The sequence below is a fragment of the Thermobia domestica genome, unplaced genomic scaffold (assembly GCF_964235325.1).
Source record: "Thermobia domestica unplaced genomic scaffold, izTheDome1.hap1.1 HAP1_SCAFFOLD_1875, whole genome shotgun sequence".
Classification (NCBI taxonomy): domain Eukaryota; kingdom Metazoa; phylum Arthropoda; class Insecta; order Zygentoma; family Lepismatidae; genus Thermobia; species Thermobia domestica.
Genome location: NW_027657582.1, coordinates 1 through 15593, shown reverse-complemented (window position 1 = coordinate 15593; position 15593 = coordinate 1). Strand labels below are relative to the sequence as shown.

Below are 15593 nucleotides of genomic sequence, written 5' to 3'. Positions count from 1 at the left end.
GAAGAAGGCAAAAACTCCCAAGAAGCCAAAGGCCCCGAAGCCAAAGAAGGCTACAGCAAAACCGAAAAGTGCTAAGAAGGCTGCACCAAAGAAGAAGTAAATGTGTCAGTAAATCATCTGACATTTTAAAACGGCTCTTTTTAGAGCCATCAAATACTTTGAGAAGAGTAAAATTGTGCTTTTCCTATCATTATCACATGTTCATTCATAGCAATGTATAGTATACACGCAAGGGACTTTGAGTTTTCTTTTTAACCGAAGCACTTCTTGATGTAAGTGCTTTATAACAGAGGGGAATTGAGGGTGGGGAAAGAAAGCTTTCACGGGTGTCAAGAATGGTGTACTCGAAAAAAAATGGGGAACACATTACGTAATGTCAATTTGTGATCACTTACTTTTTCCTTGTTCCTATCTTCAAGTAGCGAAACAGTACAGAAAACGCACTTAATGCATTTGTTAGAAAAACTTTTGCAGGCTGACTGGGTTCGATTCTCGGTGGGAGCTCAAATGTTTCGCATTGCACGTTAATAAGTAGGTCCACGTTTGAAACAGCCTTGCTGCTGAAAGGGACACTAAACTAAAATCAACTCTTTTCAAGGCTGGGGTGAAAGAAATGTTCGAACTTATTACAACTCGTGAAAGTGAAGTAGACTATGTTTCAATTTAACGTCGTACTATTATGATTTTTATGATAAAGGAGACGGGTGATTACGCCTAATGAATGATGGAAATACTGGTGTAATGAGAAAGTGTTAGGAAAAGGGAACACGCTAATAACCACGGATACCGTCTTATAATTCGTAATATTGCTATAAAGAAAAATAGTAACACCAGCAGAAATGTAGGTGTACAATTGAACTGATGTTAAGTACAAACAGACACTTAAAGAAAGTTTAGTTTAACGTTTGCATTCAACAGCAGCGACCTCTGACAAAATAATATTACTTTTGCTACCTTGGAAGAAGTACATATTTCGCCTGCGAGTTCTATCAGATTAATAACGTTGAGAAGGGCAAACAGTGGTTGAATCGAAGTTAAGTTATGCAACATATGGCAAAATCGAACCCTTGACCACATAAAACGAAGATAATCAATCGGTAAACATAGGGGAAAACTAAAGAATATACTTGAAAGATAGGATGATATACGAAACGACAGGAAAACGAAGGTAGATGTATTAACTATGCAACATACGGCGTGAGAATTTAAAAAAAAAAGATAACAAGTATGGACAAGATCCTTGTTAGGATAACAGCATCTCTAAGTAGTGTATTGGTCCTAAAAAGGACCGTTTTTGAACTCAGTGCCAGAACTTCAAACTTAAGCACGTTCCCCACGGATGCGGCGAGCAAGCTGAATGTCCTTAGGCATGATTGTGACTCTCTTTGCGTGAATAGCACACAAGTTGGTGTCTTCGAAAAGCCCTACAAGGTAAGCTTCACTTGCCTCCTGTAAAGCCATGACAGCTGAGCTTTGGAAGCGAAGATCTGTCTTGAAATCTTGTGCAATTTCTCGGACGAGTCGTTGGAAGGGCAGCTTGCGGATGAGCAATTCAGTGCTCTTCTGGTAACGACGAATTTCTCGGAGAGCCACAGTACCAGGCCTGTAACGATGGGGCTTTTTCACTCCACCGGTAGCTGGAGCACTCTTTCTTGCAGCTTTGGTGGCAAGCTGCTTTCGAGGAGCTTTGCCTCCAGTAGATTTCCTAGCTGTCTGCTTGGTACGTGCCATTGCAACTGTCACGACTTGTTTCAAATAATTGCGCGCTGAATGAAGTCAAGTTATATAAAGAGCAAAACCGTTAAATCAAGCTATTTCTCATTGGATAAAGTCAGTCGAAAAGGACAGTTCTCATTGGCTTAGACACGTTTTGTGTTTTTCCTCCGTGCTTTCCCTGCATGATCGAAGGAACAAAACCACGAGTCTTGGGCTGCTTGGGCTTGTATTTCTCGTGTGTGGTGAGCGAAGCAGTAACATATCGAAATGACAGGACGTGGAAAAGGAGGCAAGGGTCTTGGCAAAGGAGGTGCCAAGCGCCACCGTAAAGTTCTTCGTGACAACATCCAGGGTATCACCAAACCCGCTATTAGGCGTCTTGCTCGCCGTGGTGGTGTGAAGCGTATCTCTGGTCTCATTTATGAAGAGACCCGAGGAGTATTGAAAGTATTCCTGGAGAACGTAATCAGAGATGCTGTTACATACACAGAACACGCCAAGAGGAAGACAGTGACAGCTATGGATGTTGTGTATGCCTTGAAGAGGCAAGGAAGAACCCTGTACGGTTTCGGAGGTTAAGTTGGGGTTCCTCCTATTTTGGATATAAAATTGGCATAAACGGCTCTTTTCAGAGCCAACAAATTTATATAAAGGGAAAGATTTACTTTGTGCGATTTTCTGTTAGATTATAAGAATTCGTGTAACTACATTAAAGCCTTTTGATGCACACTAAATTACAGACGTAGAGAGATTAATTTGAGAAAATCATACGTTTTTTTTTACATTATGTACGTTCATGTATACGTATTCATATCATGTAGCAGTATTAATGCTGGAGAAGGGGTTCTGGTTGGAAATTGGCGATTTGTTGGAAGTAGCGAGCATGAGAGATGCGAAACGCAAGTCGGAATTTCTGTTCTGACAGTAGGATGTACGTATAGAGGCTTATACAACTTCTATACTGTGCTGTGAGGGGCGAATAATGCGTTAGAAACCTGAATCTTGTCCTTTATCTTGTTTACGTGGTCTTGGGTTCGATTTCTTTCTTTTGCGGTAGTGTCTATTGTGATTTACATGTAAATTAATGACACTTCGTAGCGGGTTACTAAAATAAAGAGTAATACAAATATGAGATGTAGGTTAATGCATTGTATACTTCACATTATTTACTAAAGAAAGGCAGTAGTTACAAGAAACCTAGGCTCGCTCGTTGGGCACAGTAGCAAATGAGTTCTGAGATCAGAGAATAAGAGTAGTTGCGTATTACAAACCATATACATATAACACATATCACACAAATATGAATATCGACCTTGCAAAGAATAAATCGTACTTAAGTGTGCATTTAATGTCATTACTATGTTGCAAAAGAAATTTAGGAAAGTTTTCTGATCCGCTCTGTTCATGATGTCATTGGGGCATAGTAATGAACAATAATAAATGTCGAGAACATATTGAACAGAGTAATTTCAGCCAAGCCAACGCAAGAGAGAAACATGAGTGCTTTAAGAATGTTGGAAATTCCTTTGTCTAGCATGAAGTACATGAGAATATGTGGTATGAGGTTTTCTTCCATTGCTGAGAATCTGGGCTCGACTGTCCTGTCCTCTGGGTAATATGAGCCCGATGTACGCAAATATCAAAAAAATGTAGCTAGCGACAATACAAAAGGTAATGATCTTATAATTAATAATGTAGTGGGAACTAAGCACATCGCTGTTTGGAGTATTCTAAAGTTAGTGTGACTTCCTATGGGCTTCAATTACGATCGACGACTACACATATACTAATTAATCGAATAGCAGCGAGAATTTCGAATGAAACTAAGCAACTATCTCAGACACTTTTGATGAGTCTGTATATCGAAAACAATTCATTTCAATCGTAAATCTCCTCTATAAAGGGGTTTGTGGCCCTCATAAGGGCCGATTTGTATGAGATATAGGTCTTACATTTATGCCTTCTTCTCAGTTTTCTTGGGCAGAAGTACAGCTTGAATGTTGGGCAAAACACCACCCTGAGCGATTGTAACTCCAGACAACAACTTGTTTAATTCCTCGTCGTTACGGATAGCTAACTGCAGATGACGTGGAATAATCCTAGTCTTCTTGTTGTCACGAGCAGCGTTGCCTGCCAACTCAAGAACTTCAGCTGCCAGGTATTCCATGACTGCAGCCAAATACACGGGAGCGCCAGCACCAACTCGTTCGGCATAGTTACCCTTTCGCAAAAGACGATGGATTCTGCCTACTGGGAATTGAAGGCCAGCCCTGCTGGAGCGGGACTTGCTCTTTCCCTTGACTTTTCCACCTTTGCCGCGACCAGACATTGTTCAATATTCTTTCGTAATAAGATGAGAGGAAAAATTGCGGCCTCCCATGAATCAAGTCAGTTTTGTTACTACTTCAAGCGTGCACCCGAGTGCATCAAATGAAAAGCAAGGCAGTTGGCGCGAATTGAAACACGTACTGTAATTTAAATGAAGTCGATAAATCGGCTGGCAATTCATTGGGGTGACTCGGGAGTGACTAGGCTATCGGATCCTACACAGTAGGGGCCTAGTAAGTAGGGATCAAGGGAACCGTCCCTCAATATAGTTATCCTCTCGTATTCTTGTGTGAAAATGGCTGGCTAAAGCAGTGCGGGAGTGCCGATATAGTATTACGCGTACTCGGGAGTGCTTTGGGGTACGGATTTAGGCCCTTACCCTTTTAGGGGGACCTAACCCTGAAGAATTAGGTTAGAGGTACCGTCCTTAAATAATAAACTAGAAATACGAGGAACGTGTATTAGAAGAAACCGGCCCTTTCAAGGACCACGCAGGACGCTCGGCGCCTGGAATTAATTCATAGTGTCGTTCTCTGAGGGGTAACATATCTGATTAAAATACAACGTTCAAGATAAATATCGCAGTGTAAAGTGCCTTATACGCTCAACTAAACGCGACGAGTAGTCAAAGTGCCATAAACTAAGTGACTATCAATACAAGTGTAACAGTGCTAAATCGAGATGGCCAGGCGGAAGAGGAAAGCGGCATCAGACACGGAAGTAGGATGCATCCCGGAGCGACTACAAACAGCCAAGGAGGTGATCAGGTCAGACAGTCATCAAGACACAGGTCAGTCAATTAGTATCAAGACAAATGACATCAGGGATAGTAGACACAGGCGGAATTTGTCATTAGATGATAAGAACATAAGTCAAGTTAACATCAGTCCTACAAACGTTGATATTAGTAGTAGCTGCTCAGACACAGATGTAGAGTCGGACTTTTCTAAAAACATCACATGTAGCACATCAGACGATTCTAGCGACACCACTTGCGAGACAACTTACTCTAGCGCACTACAGAAATCACCCAAGATTAGACAGACGACACAAACACAGAACACAACACGAAAGAAACCACTAACAAGACAATATCCTTACATCACAGTTACAAACAGAGAAAATTTCAGTGACATCTCAAGAAAGTTTGGAAATCTCACCGCGACAGTCACCAGTCAAGGCTTCAGGTTAAACGTGTGGAATGAGATAGCTTACAAGGAAATACTAGCGTACATACAGGAAAACAAAATAGCTCATTTCCACACAGCACGAAACAACGCAAAGCATGCCAGGGTGGTAATTAGGGGGTTACCAGTCGACATGCCCACTACAGACGTGCAGGACTACATAAACAGGGTTTTACAGTCAACAGGGGTCACAGTGCACCAAATGTCCAAACGGGTGTACAGTGACAAAAACAAGAAAACCGAGGGAAAAGAAAAAGTTCCAATGCCACTCTATCTCGTTAAGTTGCCCGATAATAAACTAAAGGAAAAGCTCGTGAACTTGCCGCATATTTTGCATTTAGCAGTCAGATTCGAGGAGTATAGGCCTTCCCCCCAAGATGTAATTCAATGCCACAGATGTCAGAACTTCCAGCATTCTGCGGCCGGCTGCAATCTCCAGCCCAGATGTGTTAAATGTGGACTTGAACACTGGACGAAGGATTGCAAAAAGCCCAGAAGCGAACCACCAACCTGTGCTAATTGTCGAGGCCCCCACCCCGCCAATTACAGAGGCTGTGAGGTGTACAAGAAGATTCTGGCCAGAAAATCTGGCAACTTGCGAGATGGAAGGGCTGCAAGAACGAGAAAAACAGAAACGACACCACAACAAACCAACACAATGACCCAACAAAAGTCAAAATCAACCCAACCAATCCCTCAACCTTCTACCTCCAACCAAACAACCCAGCAACCTAACCAACCGAAGAAGTCATACCAAAGATCAAAGCCAACTCGAAAACACGCAATATACACATCTAGCAGTGACACAGAAGACGAAACCACACCAACACGTACACAGCCACCAAAACAACACAATAAAAATAAAAACGAACCCATAACTAAACCACAAACAGAAAACTATACAGACATTGTCTCTAAATCATTAGGCCTGTTTCCTAAAATTGTAGATAATAAAAATGTAGACTCGGTAATATTTCATTTAAGAGACTTTATAAATAATCTGTTAATTTGGGCGGGCAGAGTTGCAAAGAAATCAACATTAGATCAGCAAACACAAACACACTAAAAAAAAAATAATAAAAAAAAAAAAACAGCAATGGGCAGCTTAAATAGAAAACAAACAACACTCAGGATACTAGCCTGGAACGCAGAAGGATTGACAGAGAAAGTAGACGAGCTAGGTGATTACATTGAACAAAACAAAATAGACATTGCATTAATTAGCGAAACACTGCTGAACCCGCTAACTAAAACAGCAATCCGAGGATATGCAATATACAGAAATGATAGGCATACAATAGGCAACAACTTAGGCACAATGGTAGCAGTCAAGAAAAACTTAAAACATGCAGAGATAATCCTACCCACCCTCAATACTATTGAGGCTACTGGCATCAAAATATTTGTGAACAACCAACACGTTAACATTGTCTCCGTGTATAATTCCCCCTCTAAACAAATCGACACAGAAGACATCAGAAAACTAGCCAATACAAGTAGTTCAATAATACTAGCAGGGGATCTTAATAGCAAACATCCTCACTTCTGTAGCAGACAATCCAACAACAATGGTAGAAAACTATATAACTTTTTGCAAGGATCTCCCTTGCAGATCCTATCCCAATTTCAACCGACTCACTACCCTCACAACGGAAACGCGCCGGACGTACTAGATTATGCCTTACACAAAAACATTAACTCAAGACTCACTATACAAGTAGGAAACGAATTAGACTCAGACCACCAACCCATTATAATAACAATAAATGGCGAACCAGACCTGGAAAAAATTAAAAAAGCACTCAACTACAGAAAAGCTAACTGGGATCTATTCAAAAATACAATAGATGAAAACTTACCAGGCGAGTATCCTATACACACAAAAGAAGATTTAGAAAAAGCAGTTAACACTCTAACTAAAGCTATACAATTAGCAACTAACAAATCAATACCATTAATAGACAATAATAAACATAGCAATAAATTACCTAATGTAATTCAGGAGTTAATTAAAACCAGAAATAAACTTAGAAGAGCATATCGAAACCATAGAGACCAAACTCTTAAAGCTCAGATAAATCAATTAAGACGAATAATAAAAGAAGAAATTAGGAGATACAAAAAGTATACCTGGGATAAAAAAGTAGAAAGCGCGAATTTCAAAGATAACAGTATATGGAGAATAACTAAAACTTTAACCAAGCCATACACACCCACCCCTTCCATACATGGGGAAAATGGGCTAGTCTTTACTGATGAAGATAAGGCCAACACCCTAGCTGATACACTAGAAAAAACTTTCAAGCCCAATGAAAATGACGAGTTCAGACAACATGACAGGCAAGTTAAAAGACAAGTAAACGAACTGCTAGAAAGTCAACCATTAACCTCAGCAAGAAAAACAAACAAGAAAGAAGTGTACAAAGTAATAAAGAAACTAAAGCCTTTCAAAGCTGCAGGTCCTGACAACATTCAAAATATTTGTATCAAAAACCTCTCACCAAAAGGAATTTCTTTTCTAGTCAAAATCATAAATGCAATAATGAAACTAGCCCACTTTCCCACTGAATGGAAAACAGCAAAAATAGCTGCATTACCGAAACCAGGAAAAGATCCTAAATTTCCACAAAACTATAGACCAATTAGCTTACTGAACACACTAGCTAAACTAACCGAGTCAATTATATTAGCAAGAATAAAACAACACATACAAAACTACAATGTGCTAATAAAAGAACAGTTCGGCTTCAGAAACCACCACTCTACTACACACCAACTAGTTAGAGTCATAGAATCAATAACAGATAAATTCAACAAAAACCAAAGTGTAGTAGCAGTATTTCTAGACATAGAAAAAGCTTTTGACAGAGTATGGCAAACGGGTCTTATATATAAGTTAAATAACATTGGCCTACCTGATATTTATGTTAAACTAATCACTTCGTACCTGAAAAACCGTAAATTCTATGTATCAGTTGTAAATTCCCAATCTACCCATCGCAGAATAGAAGCAGGTGTCCCCCAGGGATCTCTCCTAGGGCCAGTACTCTTCAGTATCTATGTAAATGACATACCAAAACATAAAGACACCAACATAGCGCTCTTTGCAGATGACACATGTATATATTCTCATAGCTGGCAACCAAATCAGGCAGTAAAATATATCCAGAGACACATTCCGACACTTGAAGAATGGTTTAACAAATGGAAAATAAAAATAAATAGCACTAAATGTGAGGCTGTATATTTCACAAAACGTAAAAAGAGCCCTACCACCAACGTTGAAATTTTTGATAATCCAATAAACTGGTCTAATAAAGCAAAATACCTCGGTGTCACCTTGGATAGAAACCTAAATTTCAAAGAACACACCAAGCTACAAATAGGCAAGGCCACTGGCCGACTTTCCGAACTAAAACCGCTATTAACAAGCCAAAACATTAGTAGAAATGCAAAAGCAACGCTATACAAAACACTTATAAGACCGATACTCACATATGCAGCCCCTGCTTGGGGACATGCACTGATAGGAAATATGAAGAAATTACAGACATTTCAAAATAAAATCATAAAATTAATCACAAACTGTCCTAGGTATACTAGATTAAAACCATTACAATATAGTATGAACATCCTGCCCATTGCTGAAGTAATAAAGACACAAGCGAAAACACTTTACAACAACAAACATAACATAAATAACACTTTAATAAATAAACTTGGCACCTACACAATAAACTCCTACACCAAACACAAGAGACCACTACACCTAATACTAAACCCATAAAAGCTTCTATTACTCAGAGGATAGAGAAAAACCTATCTTAAGCTAACAGTAAAATATTCTAAAATGTACGAGCGTATACGTATGTAGGTGTGAATGCATGTGTAAGTATGTAAGTTTGTATGAGTGAGTATATGTATGTGCACTTGTGTATACGAATATCTATATGTTTATGATAGTGTGCGTATGTCCGAGCGTGTATGCGTGGATATGTACATGAATAACATAGTATATATGTGTATATATGTATGTGTGTGCGTATGTATACTATAGACGCAAAAAAAAAAAAAAAATTCAAATACATGTATGTATGTGTGTAGTGTGTATGTATATATATATATAAAAAATAAATAAAAATAAAAATAAAAAAAAAAAAAATAAAAAAAATATAAAAACAAAAAAAAAATATAATAATAAAAATATAAAATAAAAAAATAATAAAAATAAAAAAAAATAATAAATAATAATAATTAAAAAAAAAACTAAACACGTAACATTTTGTATGTACAGTATGTTTGTGTATAAGCATATCAATATATATGTACAAATATGTATATAACTAGCACAAATTGACGAATCTGGGTAATAGAAATATACAATAGACACTAATAACAAAAGCAACCTAAGTTTCTCTTTTCAGGAATAAATCACGACGACCAGGCGAGGCAACGGAACAAGCAGCAGAATTGCATGACATAATAAAAAATAACAAAGTCCCCACTAACAAAACACTCCCATACTACAGACAACACAGACATGACAACAGATTAAATATTAATAAACTGCAGAAGTAGCATTATAAAGATACAACTACAGACTTATTTACATGGATTTTCACCACCCCTTCAAGTGTGGTTTTGCCATGTAAATTGCCTATGCATGCAGCACGACCGACAAGGGGGTTTTTTCCTGGCTTCCAGGTTTTTTGTCCCTCTATCAAAACAAAATAACTTCTCTCGCGCTTTCCTATCTTCTTGCTTACCCTTCTTTCTTTCTATCTACACATAATACCAGATTCGCGTGTAAATGTCTTCCGTTTAAGATAGAGGCCGCGGTACACACACTCCCCACCGACAGATACTATAGGTTACTAACAGCATGGAGGAGAGGCATGTAGAATGTTGGTTGATGCCTTACTCACTATCCAGGACGCGGGCTTTCCTGAGGGGCGTCCTTACTTATAAATTTTCTGTTTTTTCTGCGGACACATCTAATTTTGCTGAACGAGTGAGTCATCATGCCACCAAAAACTAGCGGAAAGGCTGCAAAGAAGGCTGGTAAAGCCCAAAAGAATATCTCCAAGGGAGATAAGAAGAAGAAGAGGAGGAGGAAGGAGAGCTATGCCATTTACATCTACAAAGTTTTGAAGCAAGTGCATCCTGACACTGGCATATCTAGCAAAGCTATGAGTATCATGAACAGCTTTGTTAATGACATCTTCGAGCGTATTGCTGCTGAAGCTTCTCGTTTGGCCCATTACAATAAGCGGTCAACTATCACCAGCCGGGAAATCCAAACAGCTGTGCGCCTTCTTTTGCCTGGTGAACTTGCCAAGCACGCTGTAAGTGAGGGTACGAAGGCTGTTACCAAGTACACAAGCTCTAAGTAAAAATCTTCTTCAAGATTTTTCATTTCAAACGGTCCTTGTCAGGACCAACACATTATTCGAAAGAGTTAAATCACGAAATTTGCTTCATTCTGTTATGTAGAAACACGTTGAAATCCAATTTCTATATGCTGTTAGTAAAAAAGTAAAGCACATAGCGGAGATGTGTCGTGCTTGTATACGAAAGGCATTTACTCGCCGGAGATCTACACTTAGTCATAATAATTTACTTTTAAAAAGTGGTAATACATTCCGTGTTAAGTATAGTAGTAGGTGCACACGGATCGGAAATCAGGTTATTTTAATGTGCCGTGCAAATAAACAGGCTGTTAGTGTAAGAAATAGTGGGTATAACGCTTAGAATATCGATTAATCGCTATGAAATAATGTTGATAAATTATCTCTTGAAAGTACTATAAAATTAATGTTTCTAGTATTTTCGTACTTGAAGGATAATGAAATTTGAAAAAGAGATGCCAACAGCACCTGGTGTTCCCAGGCGGTCACCCATCCAAGTACTGACCAGGCCCGATGCTGCTTGACTTCGGTGATCGGACGAGAACCGGTATATTCAGCATGGTATGGCCGTTGGCGAATGCATATGGCTTCGAGTGAGTTATTGTAGCTACGTAGGTTTGTCGGTGAATACTCAAAAAGACCAGCGCGTGGAAAGCGTTGCTAATTGTTTTAAGTAATGCATGATTACGAAATTATCGTGGTGAACGATGTGAGAATATTCGTCTTTGTGAAAAACAAAATTAGAAAAAGTATACCAACAGCACCTGGTGTTCCCAGGCGGTCACCCATCCAAGTACTGACCAGGCCCGATGCTGCTTGACTTCGGTGATCGGACGAGAACCGGTATATTCAGCATGGTATGGCCGTTGGCAACTACCTTTTCTTCAATGTCCTGTTAAGGAAGTATGTTTTAAGTAAGAATTGACATTATTAACTATAAAGGCAAGCATATTAACGTCGTTAACATTACTTGGAATATACTAATATTCGAATAAATATTTGAATGTTCGAATGATGAGTGATTCGGATGTTCATAGTGCCACTGTGTCCTATCGAGTTTACTATCACGAACCACGTATGAAATTGTATATAAATAAATAAAAATAAATCCTTTATTAAGTATTGATTACAGGAAAAAGGCAAACTTACATTCTTTAATGTACACAATGAAATGTATGAAAGATATTTTTAAGATATGTTTCACTTACCCTTTATAACGCAAGGTAGTTTTCAGTGTAGCATTCTCTTCAGCTGCGAGATAACGTAAGGCAGATGATCATTCAGTCGTGAAGCACTAAAATGTAATATACATTTTAACTATTATCGATAAGAATTATTTACTGCAGGGATGCAAATAAAGTGAGGCAAATTAGTAAATAAAAACCGATACTGTAACTGATAATATAATTAGTTGTATCTGTATTAGTTGTATATACAGTAATCGCACGATTATCCGCGGAGTTGGATGTTGGCATAATCGCGCATAATCAGCAGTATGAGCAGAAAAGGGAAATGAAATGAAATATTTAGATTTACGTCGCATACTTATACCGGTTACGCTAAAGGAGACGGTGATGATGAGTACTGAATGAAGAAAGTGGGAGGAAACGGGAGAAACCCGAGAAAACCCATGAGCACGGTCTTTATGCACGACAAAGTTCACACGGCACGAGCTGGGATTGAATCAGGGACCCCAAGCACCGGAGGCCAAAAAACGGACAAAAAGTCTTTCGTGCAACTTTCGTTTTCGGTAAAAAGTTTACACATAATTTAGAAAGAGTAGTTTTCTGGTCTTTTTATTTCACAAGTTGGTTCATGTCTATATTTTTTACATGCATAAAAAATTTTTCAACTCCCTTGCTTATTTCCTGTTAAAGACCTCTACCTCTGATTGTATTTTTTGCACATATTCTTATTGTTTTCAGACAACATTTCTAAAAGCGTAATTTATCGTCAGCAAGAAAAGAAAAGGAAAGCCTCGGATAGTGGAATGTGTACTGTATATATATATATATATATATATATATATATATATATATATACGTATTAGTATATAGTTTTATTTTATACGTCTCCTATTATTACACAATGTGCAGATATTGTCAAAGCGCAAGTAAATATGTATAACTCCCCGTTCTGCACTTAATAACTTGAAAGAAGTTCGGGGAAGGTAGTGTAACAGAAAGTGCAAACAGAAATGAGGGTTTAAAGGCATTTAATATTATTCCGTAGTAGTATGATTTTTTGTAAAAAAAAAAATATATATATATATATATATATATCTAAACATACATATTCAATGATATAGTAAGAGGTTAGCAGCACTGATAGAACTGCAGAAAGTACAAAACCGTTAATAAGAAAGAGAGAGAGATGGTGGCCGCTTTTGTGCTTTTCATTGGCTAATTCCGAATTGCGCGCGAATACGTACGAGATTTCTTTCTTTTTCCTCTTCGCAGCCCAGATGTTGCCAATTAGAAGTTTTTAGTACTACATTTGTATGAAAATGTTGCCTTTAAGAAATGTGGTTTGCATACAGAGAAAAGAGCAAAATGAATATTTACCTTAGTGGGCATGAAAAAAGACGAAACATTTTGCAAGATGGACACACGAACTTCCTTAATGCAGGCGTTCAGTACATTATTGTAAAGAAAAAAACACTAAAAAGAATTACTTCAATATCCCTAGCAACATTCAACAATTCATAGAGAAAAATCTTTATTTTGAGAACAATGGAAAACTATGTAATTGTAGATAACTACTAAATTTAATGATTAAGGAAAACGTTTAGGCCCGGCCCTTCAGAAAGAAAGTGCACAGAATATTCTCTCATGGAAGCAATTGCAAAATCAACATTTTGTTTGCAGTTATAATTAGAGGATCTATATACAGGGTGTTCGAAAAAGAATGTATCCTCTTGAAAGAAAATATTCTCTGGGCCCCTAATCCTTTATATACCGAAAGGAAGTTTGTATAGCATTTTTTCTTACCTTCGTTAGAAGAATTGAAAGTGACTACTATCGTGACACGGGAGATATTTAATCGATAGTCGAATTACTCACATACTCGAATGAACACGTCTCTTGTAAGGAGAGGAAAGGCTTCTGTGATCCGCTATCGCAGCTGTGTCATATCTGCAGAGAATGTTAGGACACAAACGTGATCTTTGAGAGCCTCGTGAAAAGAAGTCGCATAGTATCATGTGTGGAGACATCGGGGCCATCTGAAGAACGCTTCATCATTAGGACCAAGGGCGAGTTACGAAACACTCTGGGATATATTTATTAACATAACTTCTCGTCATTCTGCAAGTGTGGTGGAGCTCCATCCTATTGGAAAAGGAAACCTCGGGAGCCCTCTTCATGTGTAGGTATCGTTCACATCTGAAGCATGTGAAGATAGATTACTGTACTATCGTGTACCTAAAATCATTTTCTACGAATACGAACATGTCTACACTGAAGGCAGTGCAGCTCTTTTTCTCTTTTTTTTGGTCATGTATTGTAACGCGGGGCAATGCACACAATAACATGTAATGTTGTGTATCATCATAAAGGGCCAGGGCGATGATTGGATCTTGATGGACGTGGAGAACTGATAGGTGATGTGAGTGGTATTGTGATCTATGGTTGTATGTTTACTGATGAATGCATAAGGAGAGGTGAAGGGGTTGCCTTTTTTTTTATGTCGATCGGGAGGGAAGCGATTGGGAAACTTTTGACTTTGTTTTTCAACCGAATATATTGATTGAATAGGTCGCCGACAATTTTACGGGGCGTCACGTCGTTGCCTTTTTCATGTCGATCGCGAGCGAAGCGAGCGTTTTTTTTTTTTTTTTTTTTTTTTTTTTTTTTTTTTTTTACCGACAATATGTATTGAATCGGTTGCCAACACCTTTAGGGGCGCGTCACGTCCTTCTTTCTGTGCTGATCGCGAGCGAAGCGAGCGCGAAATTTTTGACTTTTTTTTTTTTTTTTTTTTTTTTTTTTTACCCACAATATTTATTCAATCGGTCGCCAACACTTTTAGGGGTGCGTCACGTCCTCTTTTCTCTGCTGATCGCGAGCGAAGCGAGCGCGAAATTTTGACCTTTTTTTCTCTTTTTAATTCTTTTTTTTCTTTAAGAAAAAATATTGATTTCATAGGTCGCGAACATTTTTACGGGATGCAACATCGTTTATTTGTTTTTCCAACCGTCTTTCTGTCTTGAGCCCCCGCCAAGTTAACTTTATGGTGGACAAAAACTATGTGCGGTGGGTTACCGCGGGGTTCTCCCGTTTCCTCCCACTTTCTTCATTCCACCACCATTTCAATCATTTCTCATAATCAGCGCCTCTTTTAGCCTAAGCGGCATAACGTGGGACGTAAAACAAAGATTTCCTTTAGTTGCTTTCTGTCTTGATTACGAGCGCGAAATTTTTTACTTTTTTTTTCTTTCTTTTGATATTATTCATTTAATAGGACGGCAACACCTTTACGGGCCGCCGCGTCGTCGTTTACACTTCTTCAGCCCATATTCTTTCTGCTTGTTCGTTTTCCGGCATCTTGTTATCACCGCCCGCGGCAATGCCTATGTCTTTCATCGCTTTTTGAAGCAAATCTTTAATAAATATGCACTCTCACATTTGTACTAATATGCATACCACAGTGGATAGACTGTAACTAGGAAAGCAGAAGCCTGCATATCATATTATTTAACAGTTGAAAGTGAACTGTCATTTTAAGTTTGATTTTGATCAGATGAGTGCAGTTCAACTCGTCGACAATTGTGAAGATTCTCGAGGTTAGGGACCATCCATTTTGTGCTTTGTAATGAAAATGGCTGCAGCCAAACTTCTCTGATCTGAATGAAACTTGGCATGATGATACATCTTGACCTGCTCTACAAGTTTATTTAGTATTTTCCGTTGCGCAGGCTTTTGCTTCTCCAGGTTCTCCCATGGAACTGAGAAAC

At 38.5% G+C, this 15593-nt stretch overlaps 1 protein-coding gene and 2 non-coding genes across 3 annotated transcripts; 1 reads left to right on the top strand and 2 right to left on the bottom strand.

Annotated features, from left to right (window-relative positions):
- The first annotated feature begins 1983 nt into the window (after positions 1 to 1983).
- LOC145678108 (histone H4) lies at positions 1984 to 2295 on the top strand. Its single transcript, XM_081748230.1, has one exon. The coding sequence runs from the start codon at positions 1984 to 1986 to the stop codon at positions 2293 to 2295; it is 312 nt and encodes a 103-aa protein (XP_081604356.1).
- Positions 2296 to 11095: 8800 nt separating this feature from the next.
- LOC145678109 (5S ribosomal RNA) lies at positions 11096 to 11214 on the bottom strand. The gene has a single exon (XR_014130228.1). It is a non-coding gene; the product is annotated as a 5S ribosomal RNA (ribosomal RNA).
- A 177-nt stretch (positions 11215 to 11391) lies between these two features.
- LOC145678111 (5S ribosomal RNA) lies at positions 11392 to 11510 on the bottom strand. The gene has a single exon (XR_014130230.1). It is a non-coding gene; the product is annotated as a 5S ribosomal RNA (ribosomal RNA).
- Between the last annotated feature and the right edge of the window lie 4083 nt (positions 11511 to 15593).